The following is a 26,705-nucleotide window of genomic DNA, read 5'->3' on the forward strand; positions in this document are numbered from 1 at the left end:
ATTCACCTTGAACCTCACACCTTAGCACTTTCAGCAATGTAAAACAAGAGACTAGAATAAGGTAAGAACAGTGTCTGCTCTTTCAGAATCTTCAACAGAGCCAGTGCACAGTTATGAGAAGCCTGGGTATGGGATACTGAACTTCAGCCGAGGTAGAGCCCACCCATACTAGATGACATTGGATTTCTCAGGTCTGTGTATAGAGTATGTTCTCATTTCTCCTCAGTTGAAAACAAAGGGGCGGTGGAGATGGCTCAGTCAGTCCAGCGCTTGTCTCACAAACATAAGGGCCTGATTTCAGATCCTCAGAACCTATTCAAAAACCTGGGTGCAGTGTTATACTACACACCTGTGGTCCGAGCACCGGTAAGACAGAGACAGGAGGATCTCTGGAACTTGTTGGCTGGATGATAGTAAAACTGAATCGGTGAGCTACAAGTTAGTCAGACACTATCTTAAAAAAAAAAATGTGGTGAGCATATGGGAACAACACCCATCATTGATCTTTGGCATGCACATGCATACACAAATATCTACACAACACACACACACACACACCCCTAAGAATGTGGGGAGCCAGACTGATCCAGGTCTTTCTCAGAGTCCCTAATGAAAGGACAGAAGAAATTTTACTTCTGTGTCCTTGTCTGGGAATGGACTTGGCAAGGCCAGTCTGATGCTAGAGTCAGTGTCTCCGAGGAGAAGTTGAGGTTGATACCCTTTTTTTTTTCTGGGCTGTTCTTACCCTAAGTCCTAAAGCAGCTGTATCTGAAGTATCCTGTCCTCTTTCCCACCATTAACTGACTTAGCTCTCTGCTGACCTGGGACATTTCCCTCTTGGAAAGAGTATATATGATACCGACTTCGTAATAAACTTATTTGGCATAAGTCATCAGGTTATGCAAAACTTCCTGGTTCCAGTTATTTTTTTTTTTTTTTGTCTTCTTATTTCTTGTCTTTTTAAGTTCTCATTCCCAGTTCTTTAATTCAATATGTCACCGTTCGAGACCCTTATCTCTGCTGACTGAAGTCATTAGAAGCGTAAGTAGAGAGAAACTCATCCAGGTGCCCACAGGTCTCACCCTTGGGCCATCTATTTTAATTGAGCACTTATCCGTATAATTCTGTTTTTCTTCTCTGTCTGCCCTGCTCTCTGATCACTGTAGAGAGTTTAGAGTCCATACTATTTTGTTTATGTCACATCATCAGGACATTTAATACAGTAAGTTCTTAATACTTGCTGCATGCATGAAGGAATGAATGAATGAACCCTCAGGGCTTTCCTAATGTCCCACTGTCACAGGACATGAGAGGTTTGTAGGTATCACATTTTCCTATGTCTCCCCAGTGCTAAGATTCCAAGTACATATTACCATGCCCAGCTCTTTTTGTGGATGGTGGGAATTGAACTCCGGTCCTTGTGCTTGTATAGTAAGCACTTCACCAACTGAGCCATTTCACCCACCCTGTAGAAAGCTATCAAAAGTAGAAACTCATACCTGAAGAGCCCAAGACAGGAGTTGTACTTATTGCCAGGATACTAGTAGAAGCCATAGCAATTAGATGAAAATTAAAATGAATCAAAGAGAAAATAAATGCTTTTCTCTAGGTAAGGGCTCCTCAAAATATCGTAAAATCATTTTCACTGTCTGAATCTGTTCTGAGAGTATCTTTTCTGAGTAAGGGGATAAAGATTGCAGATGAGGAGCTGTTTGGGCTCCTTCCCTTTCTAGGGATGTGGCATACGGGGTAGAAAAAAAAAGGTGACATGATATGTGGGTTCAGATTACTTACTGCTAGTGTTTGAGGTCAGGAGCCAATGGTTATAACCTGTATAAAGAAAAATAAAGTTAATATTCAAGGAATAAGGAATGAAAAAGTTGCAAAAGCCTGGAATCAATAGGGTAGCATCTAAGGCCTTGAACATGCTAGGGAATTGATCTACCACTTATTTAGATCTCTAGACTTCTACTTGATTAAGACAGAGTTTCACATTATAGCCCAGATAGATCATGAACTCATGATCTTTATGCTTATAGCTCTCTGAAGTGGCTGAGATCACAGGTGTGTATCATCATATACAAGTAGCTGGAGAACAGGTATGTGTTGCCTGACCTAACTTGGATTTATTTTTAAATCATATTTACCCACTGCTCTCAAAATGCAGATTCTGGGGGCTAGTGCTAAAAATCAGAGGTCAATAGGAAAGCACTTGTCCAGCATACATGAATTCCAGCAACACACACACACACACACACACACACACACACACACACACACACACTGAAGACTCTGTAGACAAAATCTAGAAAACATAATTAGAGCATAAAGAAATTCTTTATCAGGTTGTCTGCAATTCACCTCATATCCACCCCCTGCTACTTTGGTATCTAGTCTCTCCTTTATTTCCAGAAAAGCTATTGCTTATCTTTTCCTATGTTTCCATCTTCCTTTCCTTTCTCTCCTTTCCCTCTTTTCTCTCCCTCTCTCTGTCTTCCCTTCCTGCTGTCTGTCTCTCCATCTCTCTGTCTTTCTAACTGTGTGTGTGTGTGTGTGTGTTCTAGAGCCTAGAATGTATAATGAACTCCCTGGGGAAGATACCTGCAGCTGCTCACACACTCACCATTGACATAAAGGCTGTTCTTGTCTAGGGTTATGAAGTCCAGCTGGGTGATGCCATGGGTCTCACGGCTCAGCTCCCAGTACAGCTGCTTTGGGTCCAGCCCTATGCCTGTGGGCTCAGATCGATGAGTACAGATCATGTTCACTCCAGTGGCTGATCCATCCTTTTCAGGTCTGGGCGCATGGAGATATAGGGATGAGAATAAATTCAAAGTGGATGATGAGGAGGCTTGTAAGATTGTCTGAGAGCTGGAGATATGGCCCAATAAGCTAATGGTGCTTGCCATTCTTGCAGAGGACCTGAATTTTGTTTCCAGCATGTCTGTTGGGCAATTCATAACCCCTGTGCCTGCAACTCCAGGACACATGATATCTTTTGGACTCCAGCAGCACCCACATGCATGTGTGCATGCATGCTCACACATAGACACACACTTACATATGAATGAAAATAAAATTCTTTTTTGAACAAAAAAGAATAATAATGTCAGAAAATACCACAAGAGGGCTGGGCAGATGGCGCTGTCAGTAACGACTTGCCCTGTAAACACTAGCACCTGAGTGCTGTTGGAGAGCCCGTGGTAAAAAGCTGACCCTAGTGGTATACACATGTAAGTCTGATGTTTGGGATGTGAAACATAGATCTCTGGGGCTCACTGGTCAGCCAACTTAGCCATATTGGAAAGTTCCAAGATAAGGAGAGACCTCAAAAACAAACCAAACAAACAAATGAAAAACAAGGTGGTGAGACCTGAGGGATAATAACTGAGGTTGACCTCCGGCCTCCACATGCATGTACACATAGATATGTATACAGCAATTCATGCATGAACACACACATACACACACACTACAGAGATAAAATTAGCATTCTTACAAGGCAAAAGAAATCTACAATTTATGAATAATAACTGGACAAAGAAGGCAAACTGGGACTAGAGATGGCAGAATTTTTATTCATGCACATTCAAGTTGTATCTCTTATCTGAAATGCTTAGGATGACTTTTTTTCAGATATGAGAACATTTCAAATTTTGGAATATTTGTATATATATTACCAATTTTTATCTTTAACATGAAGTTTAAATTTCTTTAATATTCAAAAAATGAATATCAACTTGACATACTAGAAATTCTAGGGTTAAAGACATGGCTCAGTGAGTAAGATCACTTGTTGCACAAACAGAAGACCCAACTTCAAATCCCAGAGGCCACACAAATGTCTGGACATGGCAGTACATATCTCTAATCCCAGAGCTAAGGGAGTGATCCCTGCATCTCATTGGCCAGCTAGTACAGATGGAAGGGTGAGTTTCAGGTTTACTGAGAAATTGTCACAAAAATAGAAGGTAGAGAAACAATTAAAGACATCCCATGTCAACCTTGGGCTAAACATACCAAGACAAGCAGGTATAGCAATACACTCTCATATCACACACACACACACACACACACACACACACACACACACACACACACACATTCATGTGAAGTTTTCTGGAGCTGTGAGCATTTTCGAGTTAGAAATGCTTAACTTTTGCCAGGGGTCCTACAACCTTTAATCTATCAGCTCAGAATAAGCCTAAAAAACAAACAGGTGGTTTAGCTCAATGACCTTGCAAATAACTTAGCTGTTTGATTCCGTAGTTCTTTTTTGTCTTAGCTGTGAGCACAGAACTCTTCAGCCCCCTTGAACAGTTCTAAGATGGGTTAGGAAATGAACATGGAAAGCAATGAGATAACTGGCTGGAGAAGAGTGTGGGTAGCATAACCCTAACAATGGAAGTTTTAAACCTGGGTAGAGTTGTTTGCAGCTGTCATTCCAGCATGAGCACTGACATCCAGAGATGGGAGACCTAGACAGGAGAATCAGCTGAAAGTTTGCATTTACAGCCCAGAGGCAGAAATAACAAGAGAAACTAACTCATAAACAAGAGGTAAGGAAGGTAATGACCCAATAGGTTGTTCTCAGACTGCTGCACATGCATGCACATGGGTAGATACATATGAATCTGCACACACACAAACACACACATGCAAATAAAAATAAATCTTTAAAAAGAGAGGGGAGCATACCACAAACAGTTTGGATTTACACATTTTCTTGAATGATGATTAATTTTGAACATTGCTGAGAAATTATCCCTGGGGGTATATTCAACATCTTGGTTAGGACCAGAAAGAAGTTCAGAGGTTAAGAACTGGGGAGAAGATTCAAGAGAAATAGCATCCCAGGTCCTCAGTGCTGCACTGATGGGAAGGTGGGGTATATGAGAAGCAAACAACCTAAGACTTACGTGAGCAAGATCAGTTGGCACCCAGAGTACAATGGACCAATGGTGGTATTCTTGAACACAGCAGCAAGCTGGAGAGGAAGGAGAGAGGAAAGAGTAAGAAACTGAAGGGGTGATTAAGAGGTAGAAGAGGGGGGTATTATATAAGAACTCTTACCAGGTACTGCAGGACCTTCTCTGTTTTGTTGAACTTTAAGGATCCTGAGTGTTTCATAGCTGGTGTGTATTGTAGATTTGTGATGGTGAAGTTGAGGGTAAAGGGCACCAGGGAATGGGTCATGGCTGCAAAGCCAAAAAGCAGAGAAAAGAAAATCTGTCTTCAGCTTGCATGGGATCCTTGTTTTACCCTTTCTATAGCCTACACCAGTCCTCCGAAAGTAAGGCCCTTATTCTCTGTATCACAAGACTCCACTCAATTTGTCCTTGAACAAATTCAAATAGGAATGTATACTTCCTCTGTATTCGTGTGTGTGTGTGTGGTATCTGAGTGTGCAAGAGAGTGGATGTCCTACAACCTTTACCAATTGCTCAATTGGCTCCTAAACCACAGCAGATATAAACCATAAATCAAACTACATGTGACCGCTCTTTATTGCGTCTCTGTTCATATAAATGGGAATGTGTGTGTATGTGTATATGCCTATGTATGGTGTGGGGGTGGGGTGTATGTATGTATGGAGGTGGGGAAGGACATCCTTGGATGTCAATCCTTGAACACTTTCTGTAACCTATTATTTTTATTTCTTTTTCAGGTATGGTCTCTTTAGTCTACATTTCACCAGATCAACTGTCCTAGTTAGCCAGACAGCCCCAGGAACCTACTTTTTTTTTTTTATCTCTGAAGCACTGAGATTACAAGTGAACCTATGAGTTCTGGGAAGAGAACTTGTTTCTTTAGATTTGTAAAGCAAGCACTTTATCACCTGACCTATCATTTTAGCCCTGCTGATTGCAATTTGATTTCCTACCTTTGTTCAACAAACATAACCAACAGAATACAACAGATGGAAAAGAGAATCTCAATTGTTGAAGTTACTATAGAGAAAATAGGTTCATCAGTCAAAGAAAATGTTAAATCTAACAAATTCTCAACACAAAACATTCTGGAAATCTGGGACACCATGAAAAGAACAAACCTAAGAACAATACAGGTAGAAGAAGGAGAACTCTAGCTCAAAGACACAGAAAATATATTCAACAAAATCATAGAAGAAAGCTTTTCAACCCTAAAGAAGGATATGCATATGAAGGTAGAAGAAGCTTACAGAAGACAAAACAGAGTGGACAAAAAAGTCCCCTTGTATATAATAATGAAAACACTAAACATACAGAATAAAGAAAAAATATGAAGCTCTGCAAAGCAAAAAGGTCAAGTAACATATAAAGGCAGACCTATCAGAATTACACCTGACTTCTTAATGGAAACCATGAAACCATGAAAGCTAGAAGCTCCTGGACAGATATGATGCAGACACTAAGAGATCACGGGTACAAGCCCAGACTACTATACCTGGCAAAGCTTTCAATTGCCGTAGATGGAGAAAACAAGGTACTCCATGACAAAACCAGATTTAAACAATACCCTTCCACAAATCCAGCCCTACAGAAAGTACTAGAAGGAAAACTCCAACCTAAGAAAGCTAACTGCACCCACAAAAACACAGGCAACAGATAACCTCACATCAGCAAACCATAAAGAACGGAAACACACAAACACTACCACCAAAAATTAACAGTAATTAGCAATTACTTAATATCTCTTAATATCAATGGACTAAATTCACCTATAAAAAGACACAGGCTAAGAGAATGGATATGAAAGCAGGATCCATCCTTCTGCTGTACACAAGAAACACACCTCAACCTCAAAGACAGACATTACCTCAGAGTAAAGGGTTGGGAAAGATTTTCCAATCATATGGACCTAAGAAACAAGTGGGTGTAACTCTTCTAATATCTAACAAAATAGACCAAACTAAAATCAATCAGAAGATATGGAGAAAGACATTTTATACTCAAACAGGAAAAATCCATCAAGATGAAGTTTCAATCCTGAACACATATATCCCAATAAAAGATCATCCACAACTGTAAAAGAAACATTACTAAAGCTTAAATCGCACATCAAACCCCAAACACTAATAGTAGGAGACTTCAACACCCCATTCTAACCAATGGTTAGGTCAACCAGACAGATGCTTACAAAAGAAGTAAGAGAACTAACAGATGTCATGACTCAAATGGATTTAACAGACATCTACAGCACATTCCACTGAAACACAAAAGAATATCCCTTCTTCTCAGTACCTCATGGAATCTTCTCTAAAACTGAGTACATATTTAGTAACAAAGAAAAAATAGGAATAACCCCCTGTATCTTATCAGATCACCATGGTTTAAAGTTAGAATTTAACAACATTAATCTCAGAAAGCCTACAAACTCATGGCAATTAAACGGTGCTATTTTGAACCATCCCTAGGTCAAAAATGAATAAAGAAATTAAAGACTTCCTATAATTCAACGAAAATGAAGGCACAAAATATCCAAACTTATGGGACACTATGAAAGCAGTGATTAGAGGAAAGTTCATAGCACTAAGTGCCTAAATAAAAAAAGTGGAGAAAGCTCACATTAGTGACTTAACAGCGCACTTGAAAGCTCTAGAACAAAAAGAAGCAGACTCACCAAGGAGGAGTAGATGACAGGAGATAATCAAATTTAGGGCTGAATAGAAACAAAGAACAAAATAGAAACAAAGAAAACAATCCAAAGATCAATGAAACAAAGAGCTGATTCTTTGAGAAAAGCAACAAGATAGACAACTATCCAAACTAACCAAAAGGCAGTGAGAAAATATTCAAGTTAACAAAATCACATATGAAAGGGGTGGCATAACTACAGATACTGAGGAAATTCAGAGAATCATTAGGTCATACTATAAAAACCTGCACTCCAAAAAAAAAAAAAAAAGGAAAATGTAAAAGAAATGGACAATTTTTGGATAGGTACCACATGACAAAATTAAATCAAGACCAGGTGAACAATTTAAATAGATATATAATATCCAAGAAGTTGAAACAGACATCAGAAGTGACCTAACCAAAAGAAGCCAAGAGTCAGATGGTTTCAGTGCATAATTCTACCAGAACTCCAACCAAAGAATGAATAAAAAAAATGCTGCAGTACACTTACACAATGGAGTACTACTCAGCAGTAGAAAATAATGACAACTTGAAATTTACAAATAGAAAACATCATATTGAGTGAGGTAACCCAGACCCAGACAGACAAATATCATATGCACTCACATATAAGTGGCTTTTAGACATAAAACCAAGAAAACCAGCCTACAATTCATAATCCCAGAGAACCTAGACAACAAAGAAGGCCCTATGAGAGACATATATAGATCTAATTTACATGGAAGTAGAAAGAGACAAGATCTTTGGAGTAAATTGGGAACATAGGGAACCATGGGGGGGGGCAGAGAAAAATATATAGCTCAATAAAAACAACACAATATAAAATAAAATAAATTGTAAAAATGGTGTATAGATCTAAAAACAGATTCTCAACAGAAGAATCTCAAATGACTGAAAGAAACTTAAAGAAATGTTGAAACTTCTTAGCCATCAGGGAAATGCTAATCAAAATGACTCTGAGATACCATTTTAAACCTGTCAGAATCAAAGACATCAATGATAGCTTATGTTGGAGAGGATGTAGAATAAGAACACTCTTCCATTGCTGGTGGAAATGCAAACTTGTACAAGCAGTCTGGAAATCAATATGGCGGTTTCTCAGAAAATTGAGAATCAACCTACTGCATGACCCAGCAATACCACTCTTGGGCATTTACCCAAAGGATATTCTGTTCAACTATATTCATAGCAGCATTATTCATAACAGCCAAAACCTAGAAAAAACATAGATGCCACTCAACTGAAGAATGGATAAAGAACATGTGATACACTTACACAATGGAGTACTACTCAGTGGCTAAAACAAAACAAAGCAAAACAAAAATAAACCCCATGACATCTTGAAATTTGCATGTGAATGGCTAGAACTAGGAAAAAAAACCACCCTGAGTGAGGTAACCCAGACCCAGAAAGATGAGCATGCTATGTACCAACTCACAGGTTAATACCAGTTGTAAAGCAAAGGATAAGGAGCTTATAGTTCATGACCCCAGAGAAGCTAAGTAACAAGGAGAACCGTAAGAGAAACATACATAGATTCCCCTGGGAATAGGAAATAGGCAAGATCACCTGACAAAATTGGGAGCATGGGAACTGGGGGAGAAATGAAGGTAGAAATAGAGGAAGAGAGAAGGTGAGGGGGAGGAGAACTCGAGGGAAAGGGGTGGTAGAGATGGGAGAAGGACAGAGAAGAAGAGCAAGGAGATATTTTGATTGAGGGTGCCAGAATGGGGTTAGCAAGAAACCTGACACTAAAGAAATTCCAGGGAAACCACAAGGATGACCCCAGCTAAGACCCTAAGCAATAGTGGAGAGGATGCCCAAACTGGCCTTGCCCTGTAGTCAGATTGAGGTCTATCTTAAATGTCATCATAGAATCATCATCAACAACTGATGGAAGCAAATACAGAGACCCAGAGCAGAGCACTGAACTGAGCTCTTAAAGTCTAGATGAAGAGTGGGAGTATTAAGAATAGGAACAAAGTGGTTACAACTCTTTTAATTTAATTTGGCGATACCCACTGAAAAAGCTTACCTGAGCTAATGGTAGCCTACAAACTTCAGCCTGACAGGAGGGAAGCAGCATAGGACCAAACTAAGCCCTCTGAATGCTGGTGACAGTTGTAAGGGTGGTGCAGACTGTGGGTCCCCTGGCAGTGAGCCCAAGATTTATCCACTTTGCTTGTTCTCATTTTTTGGAACCCATTCTCTTTGGAGTGATTCCTTGCTCATCCTAGATTTAGTGAAGAAGTCCTTGGTCCTACCTCATAGCAATGTGCTAGACATTTTTACTCCCCATGGGAAGCTTTACCCTCTCTGAGGAGTGGAGGGGGCTGGAATGGGGGGATAGGATGGGGGAAAGTGGAGGGAGAGTGAGGAAGAGAGGGAGTGGAAACTGGATTTGGCATGTAAAATGAGAAAAGATAGTTATTTTAAAAAATTAAATTAAAAAAAAGGAAGAAAAGAAAATGGCATAGTGAAATCAACTGTTTATATAACTAATATATGCTGACTTTAGAAAATGAGTAATAAAAGTCTTTCTATACCTATATTGCCTGTAAAGCTTGCTCTAAAAGAATATGAAATACAACTAGTTAGGTTAGTAGTATAATATTGAATAGCATCCAGTATTTAGGTCAGGGATTATTTTTCAGCTTTGTTGGCACCATGATCCTCATCATCATCTTCACCACCATTGTTTTTGCAATCACTGTTATTATTGCCATCATGCTCATCATTACCATCCCACATCAACATAATCAACATTGTCATCACTGATATCAACATCATTATCAACACCATTATTATAATAATATAACCACTATAATCGATGCTTTCATCAAAACTACCACTGCCATTACCACTAATACTATCAGCACTAACACCATTATTAACACCACCAATACAATCATTGTCATAATCACCATTACTATCATTTTTATCACCACCACCATGACTAAACATGTTCATCCTACTACAATCACTATTACTCATACTGTCTTCATCAATATAATCATTAACACCATCACTACCAACTCCATCATCTCTGTCTTTAACACCACCATCATTAGACTCACCACCACCACCATTATTAACACTATCACTACCAACTCCATCATCATCAATATCACCACCATTAACAGGATCATCACCCTCATCATTAACACAACCACCACTAATACCATCGTCATCATTATCATCACTATCATTCAACACTGTTTTCACTATTATCAATCCTATCATCAGCATCACCAATATCACCATTGTAGCTATCATTAGCACCATCAAAATACCATTATCATTATCAGCACTAGCTTAGTAATTATCACATCATTACTATCACAATATTACACTTTTAATACCACCACCATCATGACAACCATCATCATTACCATCATCAGCATAATTACTGCCATTAACACTGTGAATAACACCATCAGTATTAACACTATGTGCTGTGAGACAATGCTCTGTACCCTGTCACTTGTATTTTAAATAAACGCTGATTGGCCAGTAGCTAGGCAGGAAGTATAGGCTGGATGACCAGGCAGGAAGTAGAGGCGAGGCAAAGAGAACAAGAGAATTCTGGGAAGAGGAAAAGTCAGTCTGCAGTCATCACCCAGATAGAGAGGAAGCCAGACACTGAGCAAGAAAGATGTGACTGCCTCACTGAGAAAGGTACCAAGTTATGTGGCTAACATAGACAAGTATTATGGGCTAATATAAGTTATAAGAGTTAATAAGAAGGCTGGAGAGATGGCTCAGTGGTTAAGAGCATTGCCTGCTCTTCCAAAGGTCCTGAGTTCAATTCCCGGCAACCACATGGTGGTTCACAACCATCTGTAAAGAGGTCTGGTGCCCTCTTCTGGCCTGCAGACATGCATACAGACAGAATATTGTATACATAATAAATAAATATTTTTTTAAAAAAGAGTTAATAAGAAGCCTGAGCTAATAGGCCAATCAGTTTATAATTGATTTAGACCTCTGTGTGATTTCTTTGGGACTTAACAACTGCGGGAACTGGGCAGAACAGTAACCTCAGTCAACAACTATGAACACCAACATCAACGCTATCGAAATTGCCATAAAACTATAAATTCTGAGGGTACATACTTTTTTGTGATTAGCCATATGCCTCCCAGTGTCTGGCACAGGTTAGGTGGTCAATAAAGGTTGTTAGTTGATGAAATTGCTGGATTTACTATGACATCCCATCTTTCAGTACCTAATATTAGAAACATTGACACTTTCAAGCTCCTTCTAAGATAGGTGTCACATATTGGTACATACCTGTGGTTTTGGGGAAGGAGTGATCTCCAGAGGTTCCCAGATTTGTTGTCGTAGTCCCAGGAGCTAAAAAGAAACCATCATTAGTGGAAAAGCAAGGCACTCTCATAGTAGAAATGCCAGAAAAGAGAGAGGATTTATGTAAATTTTTTTCACACAAAGCTTGAACTGAGACTGTCTTGGAAGTGCAGACAGAGAAGGAAGTCAATAACTGCCCTCCCAGATCTCTTGCTCCAGTCAAATGGAGGCATTAGGAGGGGTCAGCTTCTGCTTTGCTTGGTGTAGGATTGGAGTTGCTGGAACATCTGTTGAATACTCACTGCTGCTGATAAGTGCAGAGCTCTGATGGGTGAAACCTGCAGTAACAAACGAGGATAAGAGAGGGTCAGGGTTGAGAGAGAGAAATGTACTCCTGTGGTTTGCATTCACATTCCCTGGGACTCAAACAATCATTCCCAAGCTGGTAGCACAGCTTTGGGAGGCTGCAAAATCTCAGGGACATGGAACCTAGTTGGCGGTCATAAATCATCAATGGTGGCCTTTTAAAGACATACGACACTGGGTTCTGTTTTAGAATCTGTGCTTTCTGATCTGTAACAAGTAGTACTGTGAGCTAGCACTGCTGTGGAGGAACTGTTTCAAAAACCATAAATTCCCTCCATGATGGATTGTCCCTTATAAAGCTATGAGCCAAAATAAATCTGTCTCGACTTAAGTTGTTCCTGCCAGGCATCTGTAATGAGAAAAGTAACTGACACAAGTACCAGAGAGAATTAAGGATACATAATGGATTGGGATTCATGAAGTGAGGCATATCAGAGACTCACTATCAGGTAAGGGTGGGGTCAGTTCACACCGAGGAACAAATGAGATCCCAGTTTGAGCCAGCACCTATTGAGCACATGGCTAAGCCCTTAAGAGCCAGGCAGGAAGGGTGACCAAAGCTGGAGAGAAGATGCTGCCTATCTAAGAAGAAACTCCAGCCACATCCAGAGGCTTACCATTAACGTAGAGGCTGTCCCTATCCAGGGTGTAGGGATCCAGTCTGGTGACACCATGAGTTAACCCATTCAGCTCCCAGTAGAGCTGCTCCCTGTCCAATCTGTAGCCTTTGGGGTCAAAGTGATATGTGCAGATGGCATCCACTGTGATGGCCGTTCTGTCTTTCTTAGACCTGGGTAAGTATAGAACATAGTTGGGGTAGCTCTGCCTCCTACTCTTTGTTCTTTCTTCTCTCTTTCTGACAGATCCTTGTAGTAGGAGGCCCAACTACAGCTCCTAACTCAAAACAATTAGGAAATTCTAACAAGGAAGTTGCCTTGGGGAAAATAAACACCATAACCAATAGCTAGGATCACAAGGACAGTCATCTTTGTATGTTGCAGAGGAAGCCTCTTCAAATGTGTGACAGACAAAAAGAGGGTAGTACTGATAGGGGTTAGAAATCCACATGATAACTATCCATAGGATAACTGAGCTTGTCACTGGTTCCGGCAGACATGAGGTTCTGAGAGCCAAGCTCTAATGAGCGGAAGTGGCCTCAGAAGAGATGGTCGTAACACTGTACTTTAGATATCTGGCATTCAGAAGGATAAAGTTAGTTACCTCAGGTGCTATGGAACACTAGGTCTGGAGATTTCTAAGGGGAATCACAGCTCTTATATTATTGGGAAGAGATGCCTGTTTTTGGATCTGTCTAACATTAGAAAGCCTTAATGTTTTACCCCCCCTCCCACACACACACAATTAGAGAAGGAATCCAACCTCACATTGGCAGATTCCAAGCATGTACTATATATTTCCTCTATATTCTAGTCCCTCTTTGATGAATTCTAAGCAGGAATTCTCTCACTGAGCAACATCTCCATTCTTCCCTTTTTACAAGGTGTCAGTGAGTTTTATCAGTGGGCTGGGCTTGAACTTGCTAACTTGCTGCCTCTGAGGCTTTTTCCTTTGCTGTTTCATAAGGCTAACATAATCTCTTGAATAGTCAGGATAACAAATCTGCCCCATCATCATGATATTGTTAAGATTTCATAGTCAGACTGTGGTGACTGTAAATACAGCCAAACAGTTGGGAAGCCCACTGCTCAGTTCCATCCCCCATTCGGCTGAGTTTGCATTGGGGATGGACCTACCTGAGTGACACTAGTGTGCAGCCTGCATAGAGGGATCCCAGACTGCTGGTCTTGAACAGGGATTTGAGCTGTGAGAAAGGAGAGGGGAAATAAGAACGAACCACAGAGCAAAGCCAGAAAGAGCTGTGACCCAGGTGACAGGAGCAGGGTCAGAGAAAGTTGGGCCTAAGATGAAATGGGCCCCTCACCAGGTGCTGGAGGACTCTCTCCAGAGTGTTGAAATTCTTGGAGCCATGGTATAGCATGTCTTCCTTGAACTCCAGGTTAGTGATGGTGAAGTTGAGCGTGAACTGTGCAAAAACAGGAGTAGCCACTGCAATGAGAGTGGAGAAAGGGTCATGTGTAGGATACACTTGGTCTTACCTCTAAGAAATCTTCTGAGGCTCAAGACAGGAAGTTTGAAACAAGAAATCAGATCATGGGACCTAGGACAGGAAGAACAGAAGCTTCATTAAGAAACATGGTACACATTGGTCATATTTAGCAACTATGTTGCTTTTTCACTTTCAAATAGGTAGAGATTTAGGAGCACAGTTCTCAAGAGTGCCAAATGTTGATGCAAAGGAAGGCTTTGAGATGGTGAAAGTACAATGCTGAGATGAACTTCTAACTGTATAAATACAAACAGAGCTACTGAACTCTGGCAGAGTCTGTCACAGACACAGGAGAAAGTTCTTGTGTGAGTGTGTGAGCCAGGGTAACTGACTAGGAATTGAGGTTCAACCCTTACAAGCTCCCATCAAAGGCTAAAAAAACAAACTCAGAGAAGTTTCATGGTTTGGAGAAACAGAACAGGAAATGCTGGTAATTGAAGAAGATTCAATATTTAACAAACCTTTTGAATATCAACCTAACTACATCCCTTAGGGAAGCCTTCTCTCACAAGTTCAAACACGTCATTCCCAGAACTTGTCCTTTGGTGAATACTGAAGCCTCTATAGACTTTCTTATCATGGTTATAGGACAATGCTGAGTTAGAGTTAGTTTCAAAACATCCCTGACCCCATCACTAGCCATACATCTGTGAATATGTTTACTGCCATCCACTGTAAATAAGGAGAGGCAAAATGTATAGGGAAATTATAAAGGTTAGATGATTGTGTGTAAGTAACAAAAGAGATCACAATAGGCAAAGGTAGAAACACTGCAAGTTAGAGGCCAGTCTGGGCTGCATAGTAAGATCATGTATCAAAATTAAAGGGGTGGGGGTAATGAAATATGGGTATAAGTGGTAGAATACTTGCCTAGGAGAGACTAAAATCCCTCAAGAACATTGGGACAAGTAGAAAAATAAGCTGATCCCAAAAGTCATACCTTGTATTTTTTCATTTATGTAATGAAATACATAATAATAATTCAAGATAATATTACTACAGAGAAGGAAAATATATCAGTGATTCCTAATGGTTGGATTGGTGGGAGGACACTTTTGTGAGGATTGAGCAGTTCTAGACCTTAATTGTGGTAGTGGCTTTAGGACTCTGTTCAAATGATAAAATGCTATAAAAATACATGCATAAATTAGTGCTTATATAACTATTACCCACTCAGCATTACTTGTCAACTTGACACCCCCTAGAACAGTGGTTCTCAACCTTCCTAATGTGTCCACCCTTTAACAGAGTTCCTCATGTTGTGGTGACCCCCAACCACAAAATTATTTTCATTGCACCCACATCGGGTGGTTCACAAATTCTGACAGCTCCAACCATTGCGTATCAGACACCTCTGGCCACCTGCACACGCATGGCATAACTCATATAGATACATACATAGTCACAAAAATAAAATTAAAATAAATCCAAATCCTGGGCTTGGGCACATGACGTAAGCATTCTACTACCAAGCTACAAGTGGTAAGATTTAAAAAGTGACCTTTTAAGTCTTAGTCTTTTAAAGAAATGCCTCATTTGTTGGTTGGAAAAACTAAGGCACTGAGAGGGTAAACAAGTTATCTGAGATTGATACGGAGGAAAATTTGAGAATAGCTTTTGAGAAATGCATAGAACAGGAGCACCATTAACATTCTAGGTTTCCTCAATCATCTCCCCAAGGTTCTATCTATGAAACTGGGATAGTTGATTTCCCAGAAGGAGTAGCAGAGAGAAATGACCTACCTGTGGAGAGGTTAGGTTGTGCAGTAGAGGTTCCTTTGAAAGACCGAGATGACGTCACAGGAGCTGAGGAGAAATTGACTAGAGTAAAAAATGGTATTTGAGGTAATGCATGAATGTCACAAGGGAGCATCTTTGCTCTCCAAATCAGGCCATAAATATATATGATAGTGTTAATGACAGTCCAGCCTTTAATTTATTTTTTCTTCTCTGTGACCTTGGATTCAGTAAGACATGGATCAGCTACTGTTCCCACAGGGTGTAGTGAACACAATCATCAGACTTTTAAATACTCACTGTTGGAAGTGGGAGCAGAGGTTTGATGGGTAAAATCTACAACAAGAAAAGGAGAGAATCAGGATGTAAGTACAGAAATATGTATGACATAGCTGAGGTCCATCAGCCCCATTTCCAGCTGAGATTTCAAGTCTGTACAGTGGGGCACTTAGAATTCAAGTGTTATTGGCTGAACAGTGGTAGCACATGCCTTTAATCCCAGCACTCCAAGGGCAGAGGCAGGAGACTCTCTATGAGTTCCAGATCAGCTTGATCTATAGAATGAGTTCCTGAACAGCCATGGCTACACAGAGAGATGAGAAACCCTGTCTCAAAACAAACAAACAAACAAACACACAACCCCCAAAACAAAGAACAAAAATAAAATCTAAGTGTCATCAAGAGAACAGTCACTGTTCTCATGGACTTACAGTTTAAACACATTCCAATTTCTACCACATAAGTTTGTAAATTGCTATTTTTCAGAGTCCATACAGAAAAGCATGAAAGATTCAACTTCTTGCTTTTGTTTTGTTTGAGACGGAATCATTGTTTTATTTGAGATATAGTTGTAGTTTGTAGGCCAGGCAGGTCTTGAATTCTGGATGTAACCCAGGCTGAGCACAAACTTGCAGAAAATCTCCCATCTCACCTTTTAAGTGCTGATTGCAAACAGGGACCACCTCACCTGGTAAATGCTTCTTGTTTCTGCTTTTGCTTCTTCTCCTTCACTCCCCTATTCATTGCCCTTCTCCCCGTCTTCCTCATAGTACTGGAGCTCAAACCATGACCCTGAACATACCAGGTATACTCAAAGCTTACAGCTCACTATGAAGTTTTTAAAATGAAAGCCACTAATGGAGGAAGTAGAGCTCAGAGAATATGGCCTGATGCATAGCAAGCATGGTAGAGAAGTTTTAGCTCTGCATAGATATAACATAGATAGGTACAGATTACACACTTCTAACCCCAGTGCTCGGGAGAGGCTGAAGCAGGAGACTCATCAGTTTGAGGATAGACTGGGTTACATGTTTAATTCTAGGAAAGTCTTAGTCACATAGCAAGACTTACCTCAAAGTAAAACAAAGCAAAGCAAAACAAAACAATAAACACCCCTAGACTTGAACCACTACTGAACTACAATAGGCTTCAGTCAGATGTGGTCTTTGATGTGGATAGAAGAAAGCTTCTGTAGGGTAGAAAAGTGTTCAAATAATGCCTTTGTAATGCAGTGACGCAGAGAAAAGAGAATGACTTGAATAGTCCAAGTTTGTGTGCCAGCTGCATATTGTCGCTCAGGTTGACGATACATATAGGAAGGGTTTTGTGACCAATAAGAGAGCCCACTTATCTTAGGGTAACACCCTCATCTTCAGCTTATGGATCGTAAGAAGATGCTTACCATTGATGTACAGACTGTCCTTTTCTAGAGTGAAGGATCCTAGCTTGGTAACACCCTGGGTATTATGACTCACTTCCCAGTACAGCTTCTCTCTGTCCAGCCTAAGGCCCATGGGATCAGAATGGTAAGTGCAGACAGCATCCACTCCAGTGGCTGTTCTATCTCTCTCAGGCCTGGGGAAGGAAGGGAGACAGAGAGATGGTGATGAAAACTCCAAGCTGAGGCTCAGAAAACCTTCACTGAGGGAGAAGAAAAGTGGCACTACCGATGAACAATTAATGGCCGTAGTGCCAGAAGAATACAATTAATAACAGTGCCAAGGTCCTTGAAAAAAAATACAGAATTAAACATGCCAGTATTTGTGCTATCCTTTTACGACATCTATAGCATGACTCCATGCCCGGATAACAGAACTGTGACAATGGAGGTGGGAAAAGAAGTCTGAAAACAAGGTAATAGAAAGCAATTTCAATTGGCTTAACTCCTATTCAGCCATTGCACAATGCCAGATATGTTTCTCCACATCTCTAAGGCTTATTTTTGTGTGTGGAATAAATCAAGACTTTCAGAACTGTGATGCTTAGTTTTAAATGTCAATATGCCACAAGCCGGAATTGCCTGGGGAAAGTCTTAATGAGGAATTAACTGGATCAGGTCAGTTTGTCACAAAGCCTGTGAGAAATGATCTTGTTTGTTAATTGATGTAGGAAGATCCAGGAACCAATCTTGAGCTTGTAGGAGTGAAGAAGACTAGCAAGCAGCCAGCAGACAGATGAGTGTATTAAATTTTCTCTATTTTTCACTGTGGGTATGACGTGACCAGTTGTCTCAAGCCCTTTACACTCTAACTTTTACACATGATGTAAACCAAATAAACATTTCTGTATGTATATTGCTTTTTTGTCAGAGTATTTTACTACAGTAACATAATGAAATTATAAGAAAACCTAGCAGGGAGTGCTCAATAAAATGGTACATCATTGTCTCCTGAAAGAAAATGGAGTCTTATCTTTTTCAGTCGGAAAAGGAAAGGACTGGAGAGGAGTTGGATGTCACCTCCTCCTAGAACACCAGGATCAGGAAGTTAGGAATCAGTTCATGGTTATTGTATACATGCCCTGCATATCTACTCTGAAGTACATACCTCAGTAAGGTCAGTCTGCAACCAGAATAAAGGGACCCAATACTGGTGTTTTTGAACAGGGGCTTGAGCTGTGGACAAAAGGGAAGATGATTTAAGGGGCCAAGGAGTACAAAATTGAAATGAGACAGGGTGAGTTTGAGGGAGTTCTGACCAATCGATTCAAGATCCTCTCTGTGCTGTTGAATATTTTTGATCCTTGGTATCTCATGCCCTCTGTATGGTGCAGATTGGTTATAATGAAGTTAAGGGTGAAGAGTTCCAGAGATGGGCTTGTACCTGTAGCAGAAAAGAGAAAGTGGGGAGTCTAATATGCACTGGAACCCAGGACAGCTATAGTCGAAGGGATGCTTGCATTTAGTTGCTCTGTAACCAGTATTCAAAATTGTCTCATCATACAAAACCAAAACACTAAATAATTAAAAAACTCCTATTTGTCTTTCCCTAACTTGTATCAACCCCTATGAATTTTATATGAATATGAATTTTACTATTTTATAATCTTTCATGAGGAAAATCATACACATTTCTCTTTTTGTGAGGATATTCTCAATATTATCTATGTTAAACGTGAGAATTTCTTTCTTTTTAGGGCTTATAATATCTGACTCGATGAATACATTGTATTTGTTTTTATCCATTAATCTACTCACAGATACTTGGGTTATCTATATATTTTGACTGGATCTGACAACATGGGTATGGAACATATGGAAATAAATATTGTAAATTTCTCTTTTATGGAGCTGATTCTAGGGAAGGGGGTCCTGGAGATACTGGGGCATCAGTTTTGACTGAGTACTCACTGTTTGTGGGGGTGGTCCAGTACCGACGGTTATAACCTGTAGATAGAAAAGAAAGAGTAATGAAAAGGTACATTTATGTAAGCACTAAGAGACGAAAAGAGGGTAGGCCTAGAAGGTGAAGTCATTATGCAACAGTCTGAGATTTATATATAAAGAGCAACGACGACATCTTACTTAGCCCTCATTATGTGCTTTATCCTGTGATAATACTCATGATAAACATCATCACCATTAATTTTACTAAAACAATATATAATAATAAAGCTGGCAAGATTGTTCATTAGATAAAAGTACTTGGCACCAAGCCTGACCATCCGAATTTGAACCTACACGATAGAAGGAGAGAACTTGTCTCTGGTAGTGTTCCTTTAACTTCAATATGTACATCAGCTTATGCATGTACACACACAAATACATAGTTAAATAAATGTAATTTTATCTAAAAAAATCAGGGTATGACACAGTTATTATAAATACAATCTCATGGCAGTGTGGCTACCTGCACTGGACCTATTGACACCAAACACAAATTAAGAATTCATGAAGTCCTTCTCATCACTGATGAACTTTTGGCATCTGATAAATTCTGGGAGAGGAATGGTATCCACCAGTCTCCAATGTACAGTCCCAAACCTGAGGCTGCATATATGGTCCTGATTAAAATTAGTGGATCACAAAACAAAACAAAAAAGACATGAATGTGCAAAAGGGACCTGTAAGGAGGAGGAAGTCAGGAAGAGTGGAATGGAAGTAGCAAAGTAGTGAGCTAGAGTAAACACAATGCATCATATATATTTCTGAAATTATTCAAGGAAAAGTTTAATAAATGAAAACAAAATGAAAAATAATTTTGAAATAAAAAACATATACAATAATAATAGATGCCTATGTTTTGATGAGACTATACTACGCCACAGCAATATTTCATACATTGCAAAGGTAAAAATATATTTATGAAAGAGTGTGTGCCCTAAGCATATTTATATATTCTATATTTGGAAAGATAGTTTAGTTTAAATCTAGCTTTGCTCACTTAGCTTCTTTTTACTTAACAAAATTTTATGATACTTCCTTAGTGTATGTATATTATTTATAACAGAGTTGATAAAATTGAAGTATGTTGTGGGAGAGTTACATGGGGATGCAAACAGAGAGGTTGAGAGTTGTGAAGATAGCGCAGTAGAAAAGCGGTTGCTATAAGTCCTGGATACCTTTAACTGTCAACTTGATGCAATCTAGAATAGTCTTGGAAGTGAATGACAACTGAGGAATTACCTAGTTCAGATTGATCTGTAGGGATGTGTACTGGGGATTGTCTTGATTAATTGATACAAGAAGATGCATCCCACTGTGGACAGCCACATCACAGGCAAGTGGTAGTACTGGGCTGTGTAAGAAACCTAGTTAAGTATAAGACTGAATGTCAGCTGGCAACAAACATCTTTCATATTTTCTACTGCACTTCATTGGCTCTAAAGTAGGCTTTCTGGTTAGAGACAGGATGCTCACAGGAATATCCCATACAGGGATATCCCTTAACCTGGATATTTGTGCAAAGTATGCAAGTTACCTGCCTCTGAGCTTCATCCCAGAAAGAAAAGGAGGATACCAAGAAAAAAAATGTTTCTATAACTATTTTCATGGTGGAGGTGTGTGAAAAGGGAGATAAGAAGAGAAGGAGGAGGAGGAGGAGGAGGAGGAGGAGGAGGAGGAGGAGGAGGAGGAGGAGAAGGAGAAGGAGGAGGAGGAGGAAGGGGAAATGAGAGAAGGAAAAGAAACAGGAGGAATAAAAGAAGGAGGCCCGACTTTAATTTCTCCCTTGATTTCTCTCAGGGATGGAGTGTGATCTGGAATTCTAAAACAGATAGATTCTTTCTTCTCTAGAATTGCTTCTAGTTACAGTATTCAACAGTTATAGAAATGAAACTAGATCATACAAGTTTGAGGACCTAAGGTCATGTGCTTATATCCTACATAAAAGCTCACTATGTAGCCTGAGTGTCTTTAAACTCAGTATTGTATAGTGAGATTATAGTGAGATAAAGAGTAGAGACAAGAGAACTCAAGTAGTTCATGGATCAACTATCCTGAAGTATATATGGTGGATAACAAAGATACCATGTCTCAAAAGAGGCAGTATGCAAGGACTAGTATTTTGATAATTTCTTCTGACTTCCACACATGTGCTTTGAAACACACAAATACACAAATATACACATACATGCAGTGTGTGTGTGTGTGTGTGAGAGAGAGAGAGAGAGAGAGAGAGAGAGAGAGAGAGAGAGAGAGAGAGAGAGAGAGAGAGAGAGAGAGAGAAGTGGTTATGGCTTGAGAAACTGAGGAAATTTGGATGAAAGAAATAGAATTCTTTAAAGGTAAAAAAGATGGGATATCAAATAAAATTGCTAACATTGGATTTTGACAGAAAGTGAAAAAGAAGTGTGTGTGTGTGTGTGTGTGTGTGTGTGTGTGTGTGTGTGTGTGTGTGTGCTGGAGATTGAATCTTGAGCCGTTTGCATACTAAGCAAGGGATCCACCTCTGAGGTGTACCCCATGAGAGAAAAAAAGGAAGAGAAAGTCAAGAAAGGAACTTTCATTTCTATTTCCCTGGAGCATAAAGAAGATATGGAGGGGAAGGATGGGGAGGAGAAGGAAGAGGAGCAAGTGGAAAGAAGGAGTGGGGGGGGCTATGAAAAGAACTTTCCATGCCTATCTTTCTGGATCATTGATTCTATTCCTGCTATTTTATCTAAAAGCTGAAAATACAGATCAGATCTAGACAAAGATCCAAGAATTTCCAGTTTTTTCTCTTATCTCATTTGACTTCCTAAGTAATCATACATCTATCTCTTCATCCATTTCTGTAAACACAACACAAACACCTGATGCAATTCCACGGCTTATGAATCATGACACACACAAAATAATCTGACGCTCCACAGCACTCATACTGTGAAAAAAATACTGTTTTAGCCTACATTTTGTAGTAAACGTTGTTCTTTAACCTTTATCACTGTCAGTTTAACAGGATATAGTGTCATAGCAGGCAAGCCTTGAGGCACACCTGTGAAGGATTATGTGGATTAGGTGAGCCTTTGGGCATGCCCTTAAGGGATTGTTTAGGTTAATTGAGATGGGAAGACCCACTGTAAATATGGGTGATTCCATTTCCTGCACAGACTGCTGAAGTATTAAGAAAGTGGAAAGCTAGCTGAGTACCATTATTTCTCTCCTCTCCCTCTGTAGTTAAGGACTGCAGATATGATTCAACTTGTTGCAAGATCCTGATGCATTGACTTCCCTACCATGGTGGGTTGTCCCAATGTAAGCCAACATAAAGCCTTCTTTCTAAAGACATGGGACTCAAGAGCTCCAAATCCTACTTGAAACACTAGTGGCAGGTGATGCTAAGGAAAAAAAGAGTCAATTTTCTTTAGGGATTGACTAAGGACCTTAAGTCAACCTTCCCCTAGTAGATGGCCCCACACCCGTGTGTGCATAGACAACACAAATCCGACTTCCTCATCCATGATGGTATTTCAGCTGTTGTGATCTTGTTCAATTCTTGTGCATGTAGTCACAACCACGGTAAGGTCATATGTGCAACATTCCTGTAATGGCTGCAGATGTGTACTGCATCTAGATCAGGGAATTCTGTCACAGTAACAGAAAAATATCTTCTGGACACAAAACAGTATGTGGTCTAAATAATACAGGGAAATATGCATTTCACGTTATAAATGAAGGTAACCTTCAAGTGGCTATAAGGGAGTACATAACTAACCATAAATTAGGTTAGATTATTAGGCTAGAGATTGCCTGTCCAGATGTTTGGGCTTGCTGTGTTTGGATGGTTCACCATATTGCCTGAGGTTTTTCAGAGTGTCCATTTGTGAAATTCTCATTCTGGCATACTTTATAGTCTTGGGCAAATAATTTCCTCCTTGAATGTACAATGGTTCTTGGTAAATGAGCATAACAACTCACAGTGTTTTGATAAGATTAACACGATTGCAGAATTCTCACCACACAGAGTCCTTTGATAAGCATGAACCACTTCTAATTTTTTTGTTCTTGACATATCCTTCCTGTGACAATTTTTCTGTCAACATCTAGCCACTATTCAGTGTGTCATCTATTAAGGGCAGCAATGTTTCTGGAAGCTGCAGCTGTTTAAGATGTTCTGTGGAGTCTGAAAATTAAGTTGATATGACAAAAGGATAAGGAAGACACTTTTGGGCAAATAGGAAGCACTTAATCACATCATCCATCACTCCCAAAATCTCCCCATCATCTGCTACTCGAATTAAGTTCTTATGGTAAGCAGAAAAGAAGGAGAATATGCCAAGGAAAAGGAGTAACAAGGGAAGGAAGAAATAACATGGAGTAACATGGAGAAAGAAATAAATTGGAAGAAGAAAATGGAGAAGCAAGAGGATCAAAAAGAGTAGGAGGAAGAGAAAAAGAGGCGAAAAGGATAAAAGAAAAGAGGAGAAATAGAAGGAGAAGATGACAAGAATGGGAAGGAGGAGAAAAAAGAAGTTGATAAACAGGAGGAGGAGAAAGATGGGGAGAATAGAAAAATGAAGAGGAGAAGGGAAACAGAAAGGAAGAGCAGGAGGAAGATGAGAAGGAGAAACAGGAAGAAATTTTCATCCTAAGAGATGAAATAGAAAAGAATGTAGTCTTCTTGCGTGGAGTGAGCAGTCTAAAATGAGCCATTTAATATTAGGCTTGTATCAGGTTACAGAAAATTCTTAAACAATACATTAAAAGATAAAACTGGAAAGTTTTGTGCAATCCTTTCTCAAGTTTGAGACTATTAATATTTTAATCAATATTAGTGCACTGTAATGTGCCTTGGAGTGCTTACCAGCATCCACTTAATATACCTAACAGAAAATATTAATACCTTTTTAGTAGTGACATGGATATATCTCCAGATATAGACAGTTCAAAATCAACCCCTATAATGAGCTTGGTAAATAGTGTTTAGGATCCGAAGTGTCCTCCAGAAAGCTCATGTGTTGAAGGCTTGATCCCCAACTGGTGAAACTATAGAAAGGTGATTGGATTTTAAAAGTGCTAACTTCATCAATGAACAAGCTAATAACTGAATGAATTATTAGCATAGGTAGGGGGCTCATTGTAGGAACTAGGTCACTGGTTTCAGGCCATGGAAAAACACATTGTGTCCCCCAAATCTATTTAATTGTTTGCTTACTGGACCTCATAAAAGAGCAGATTTCCCATTTTATGCCTTCCGCCATATTTCCACCTTGCTACAGTCCTAAAAGTAACCAAGCTACAATGATTAATCTTTATCAACTGGACTGGATTTAGAATCATATGAAATGGATATGTGTGTGTCCATGGAGGCATTTTCAGAAATATTTCCCACTTTGAGATGGGAAAACACACACTGAATGTGGATGGTATCATCTAGTGAGCCATGATGAGGGAAGTTAATAAATAATACAGGAACTAATTAACCTGGACTGAAAGTTTTGAAACTATGGGACATAAAAACCTTTTCTCCTTTACATTTGAGTCTGTTACTTTGTTATAGCAATGAAAACTGATACTAAAGGAGACCCCATTATGACAAAGATACTCACCATTGACATAGAGACTGTCTCTGTCCAGGATGTAGGGACCCAGTCTGGTGATACCATTGGTCAGCTGGGTCACTTCTTGATACAACTGCTTTCTGTCCAGAGGAAGACTCATGGGGTCATGATGGTAGGTGCAAATACTATCTACTCCAGTGGCTGCTCCATTCTGTTCTGACCTAGCATGATGAGGATATGGGAATAAGTCATCTAGATATGTGAGAAATTGTACATATCTCCTTCAAGCTGGCTTTATGCTTATCTTTTTATAGACTGTGTCTACTTTCTCAGTCACATTCCTTTTTAAGTCCTCTTTCTCTAGGTCTACTATTTTACACAGTGGGTTAGCACTAGAAAAGTTTGTTCAACTTATTTTTTCTCTTGCTCTCATTTTTTCCCTCTAGTTATTTGGTTCACATATATTATAAGTACCAACACTTCTTATTGTTATGGTCAAAGTTACTCTAAGACATCTTAGAAAATCTACCTTTTCAACTCCTACACTTCTCTCTTCCCCTTTCCTTCCTTTTGTTTCCCTCTCTTCCTTCAGCTTCTTTTCTTTCTTTTTTCTATCTTCCCTATTCTTTTTTATCATTTTATTCACACCGTCTTTCCTCTACTTTCTAACATATTTCCCTCTTCTTTTTTCTTTCTTCATTTTTCATTCATTCATTCTTCATTCTCTCTGCTACATTTTATTTTTCAACACCACAGAGATTTTTCTATGGAGGGGAGGAGCTAGAAAAGGATGGGTAAGAGGTAGAACAGAAGTGGAGGATGAAAAAACAGAAGACAAATCAAATGAGGAGAAGAAAGAGGAAAAGGCATGCATTCCTAACTTTTACATCCCTCATTACTTGCGATAAACCACCCCACAGAAGAATTTATTTTCCTGTGTTTCCTCTGCTTACTGTACATGTACTGTTTGGCTCAGGCATCATCTATAGAAAGCCTCCACCCAGATCCCCAGGGTTAAGCTCAACCTCCATTACTTGGTTCCTTTAGTCTGTGTGTAGAGTTTAATGATTTCTCTGACCTGGTTTATATATGGTTTCATGTTTGTGCACCTGGTGCCCGTACTACATAGTGGAACTTTTGCAGGAAGAAAGTTATGGCTGCTTTGTCACAGAATGTGACACAAAATGAAAAATCCCATGGTTCCTAAGTGATTCAATATCCCCTTTTCTCATCAATGAACCTCAATTCTCAACACAATTTTTTTCATGCAAATAAGTTCCATGGGAAGTGTCTTCTTCCAGGAAGTTCTGTCTCTCATGCACTAAATCAAAGACAGTGTCTCCCATGTC

At 39.6% G+C, this 26,705-nt stretch overlaps 1 protein-coding gene across 50 annotated transcripts in view; it reads right to left on the reverse strand.

Annotated features, from left to right (window-relative positions):
* Muc16 (mucin 16, cell surface associated) overlaps window positions 1-26,705 on the reverse strand; it is a 187,966-nt gene that overhangs the window by 97,952 nt on the left and 63,309 nt on the right. For all 50 annotated transcript variants that reach the window (XM_050132491.1, XM_050132490.1, XM_050132488.1 and 47 more), the window contains 16 exons: window positions 25,405-25,577; window positions 19,787-19,822; window positions 19,135-19,259; window positions 18,984-19,051; window positions 17,840-18,012; window positions 16,459-16,494; window positions 16,165-16,227; window positions 14,236-14,360; window positions 14,048-14,115; window positions 12,911-13,083; window positions 12,230-12,265; window positions 11,913-11,975; window positions 5,074-5,198; window positions 4,920-4,987; window positions 2,624-2,796; window positions 1,795-1,830 (listed from right to left, as the gene is read on the reverse strand). In XM_050132491.1, the coding sequence (XP_049988448.1) occupies window positions 1,795-1,830; window positions 2,624-2,796; window positions 4,920-4,987; window positions 5,074-5,198; window positions 11,913-11,975; window positions 12,230-12,265; window positions 12,911-13,083; window positions 14,048-14,115; window positions 14,236-14,360; window positions 16,165-16,227; window positions 16,459-16,494; window positions 17,840-18,012; window positions 18,984-19,051; window positions 19,135-19,259; window positions 19,787-19,822; window positions 25,405-25,577 (1,541 nt within the window). The remainder of the gene's footprint in view (window positions 1-1,794; window positions 1,831-2,623; window positions 2,797-4,919; window positions 4,988-5,073; window positions 5,199-11,912; window positions 11,976-12,229; window positions 12,266-12,910; window positions 13,084-14,047; window positions 14,116-14,235; window positions 14,361-16,164; window positions 16,228-16,458; window positions 16,495-17,839; window positions 18,013-18,983; window positions 19,052-19,134; window positions 19,260-19,786; window positions 19,823-25,404; window positions 25,578-26,705) is intronic.

This window comes from Alexandromys fortis, unplaced genomic scaffold (genome assembly GCF_014885135.2).
Source record: "Alexandromys fortis isolate MF-2015 unplaced genomic scaffold, M_Fortis_MF-2015_v1.1 scaffold_392, whole genome shotgun sequence".
In the NCBI taxonomy this organism is placed as follows: Eukaryota; Metazoa; Chordata; class Mammalia; order Rodentia; family Cricetidae; genus Alexandromys; species Alexandromys fortis.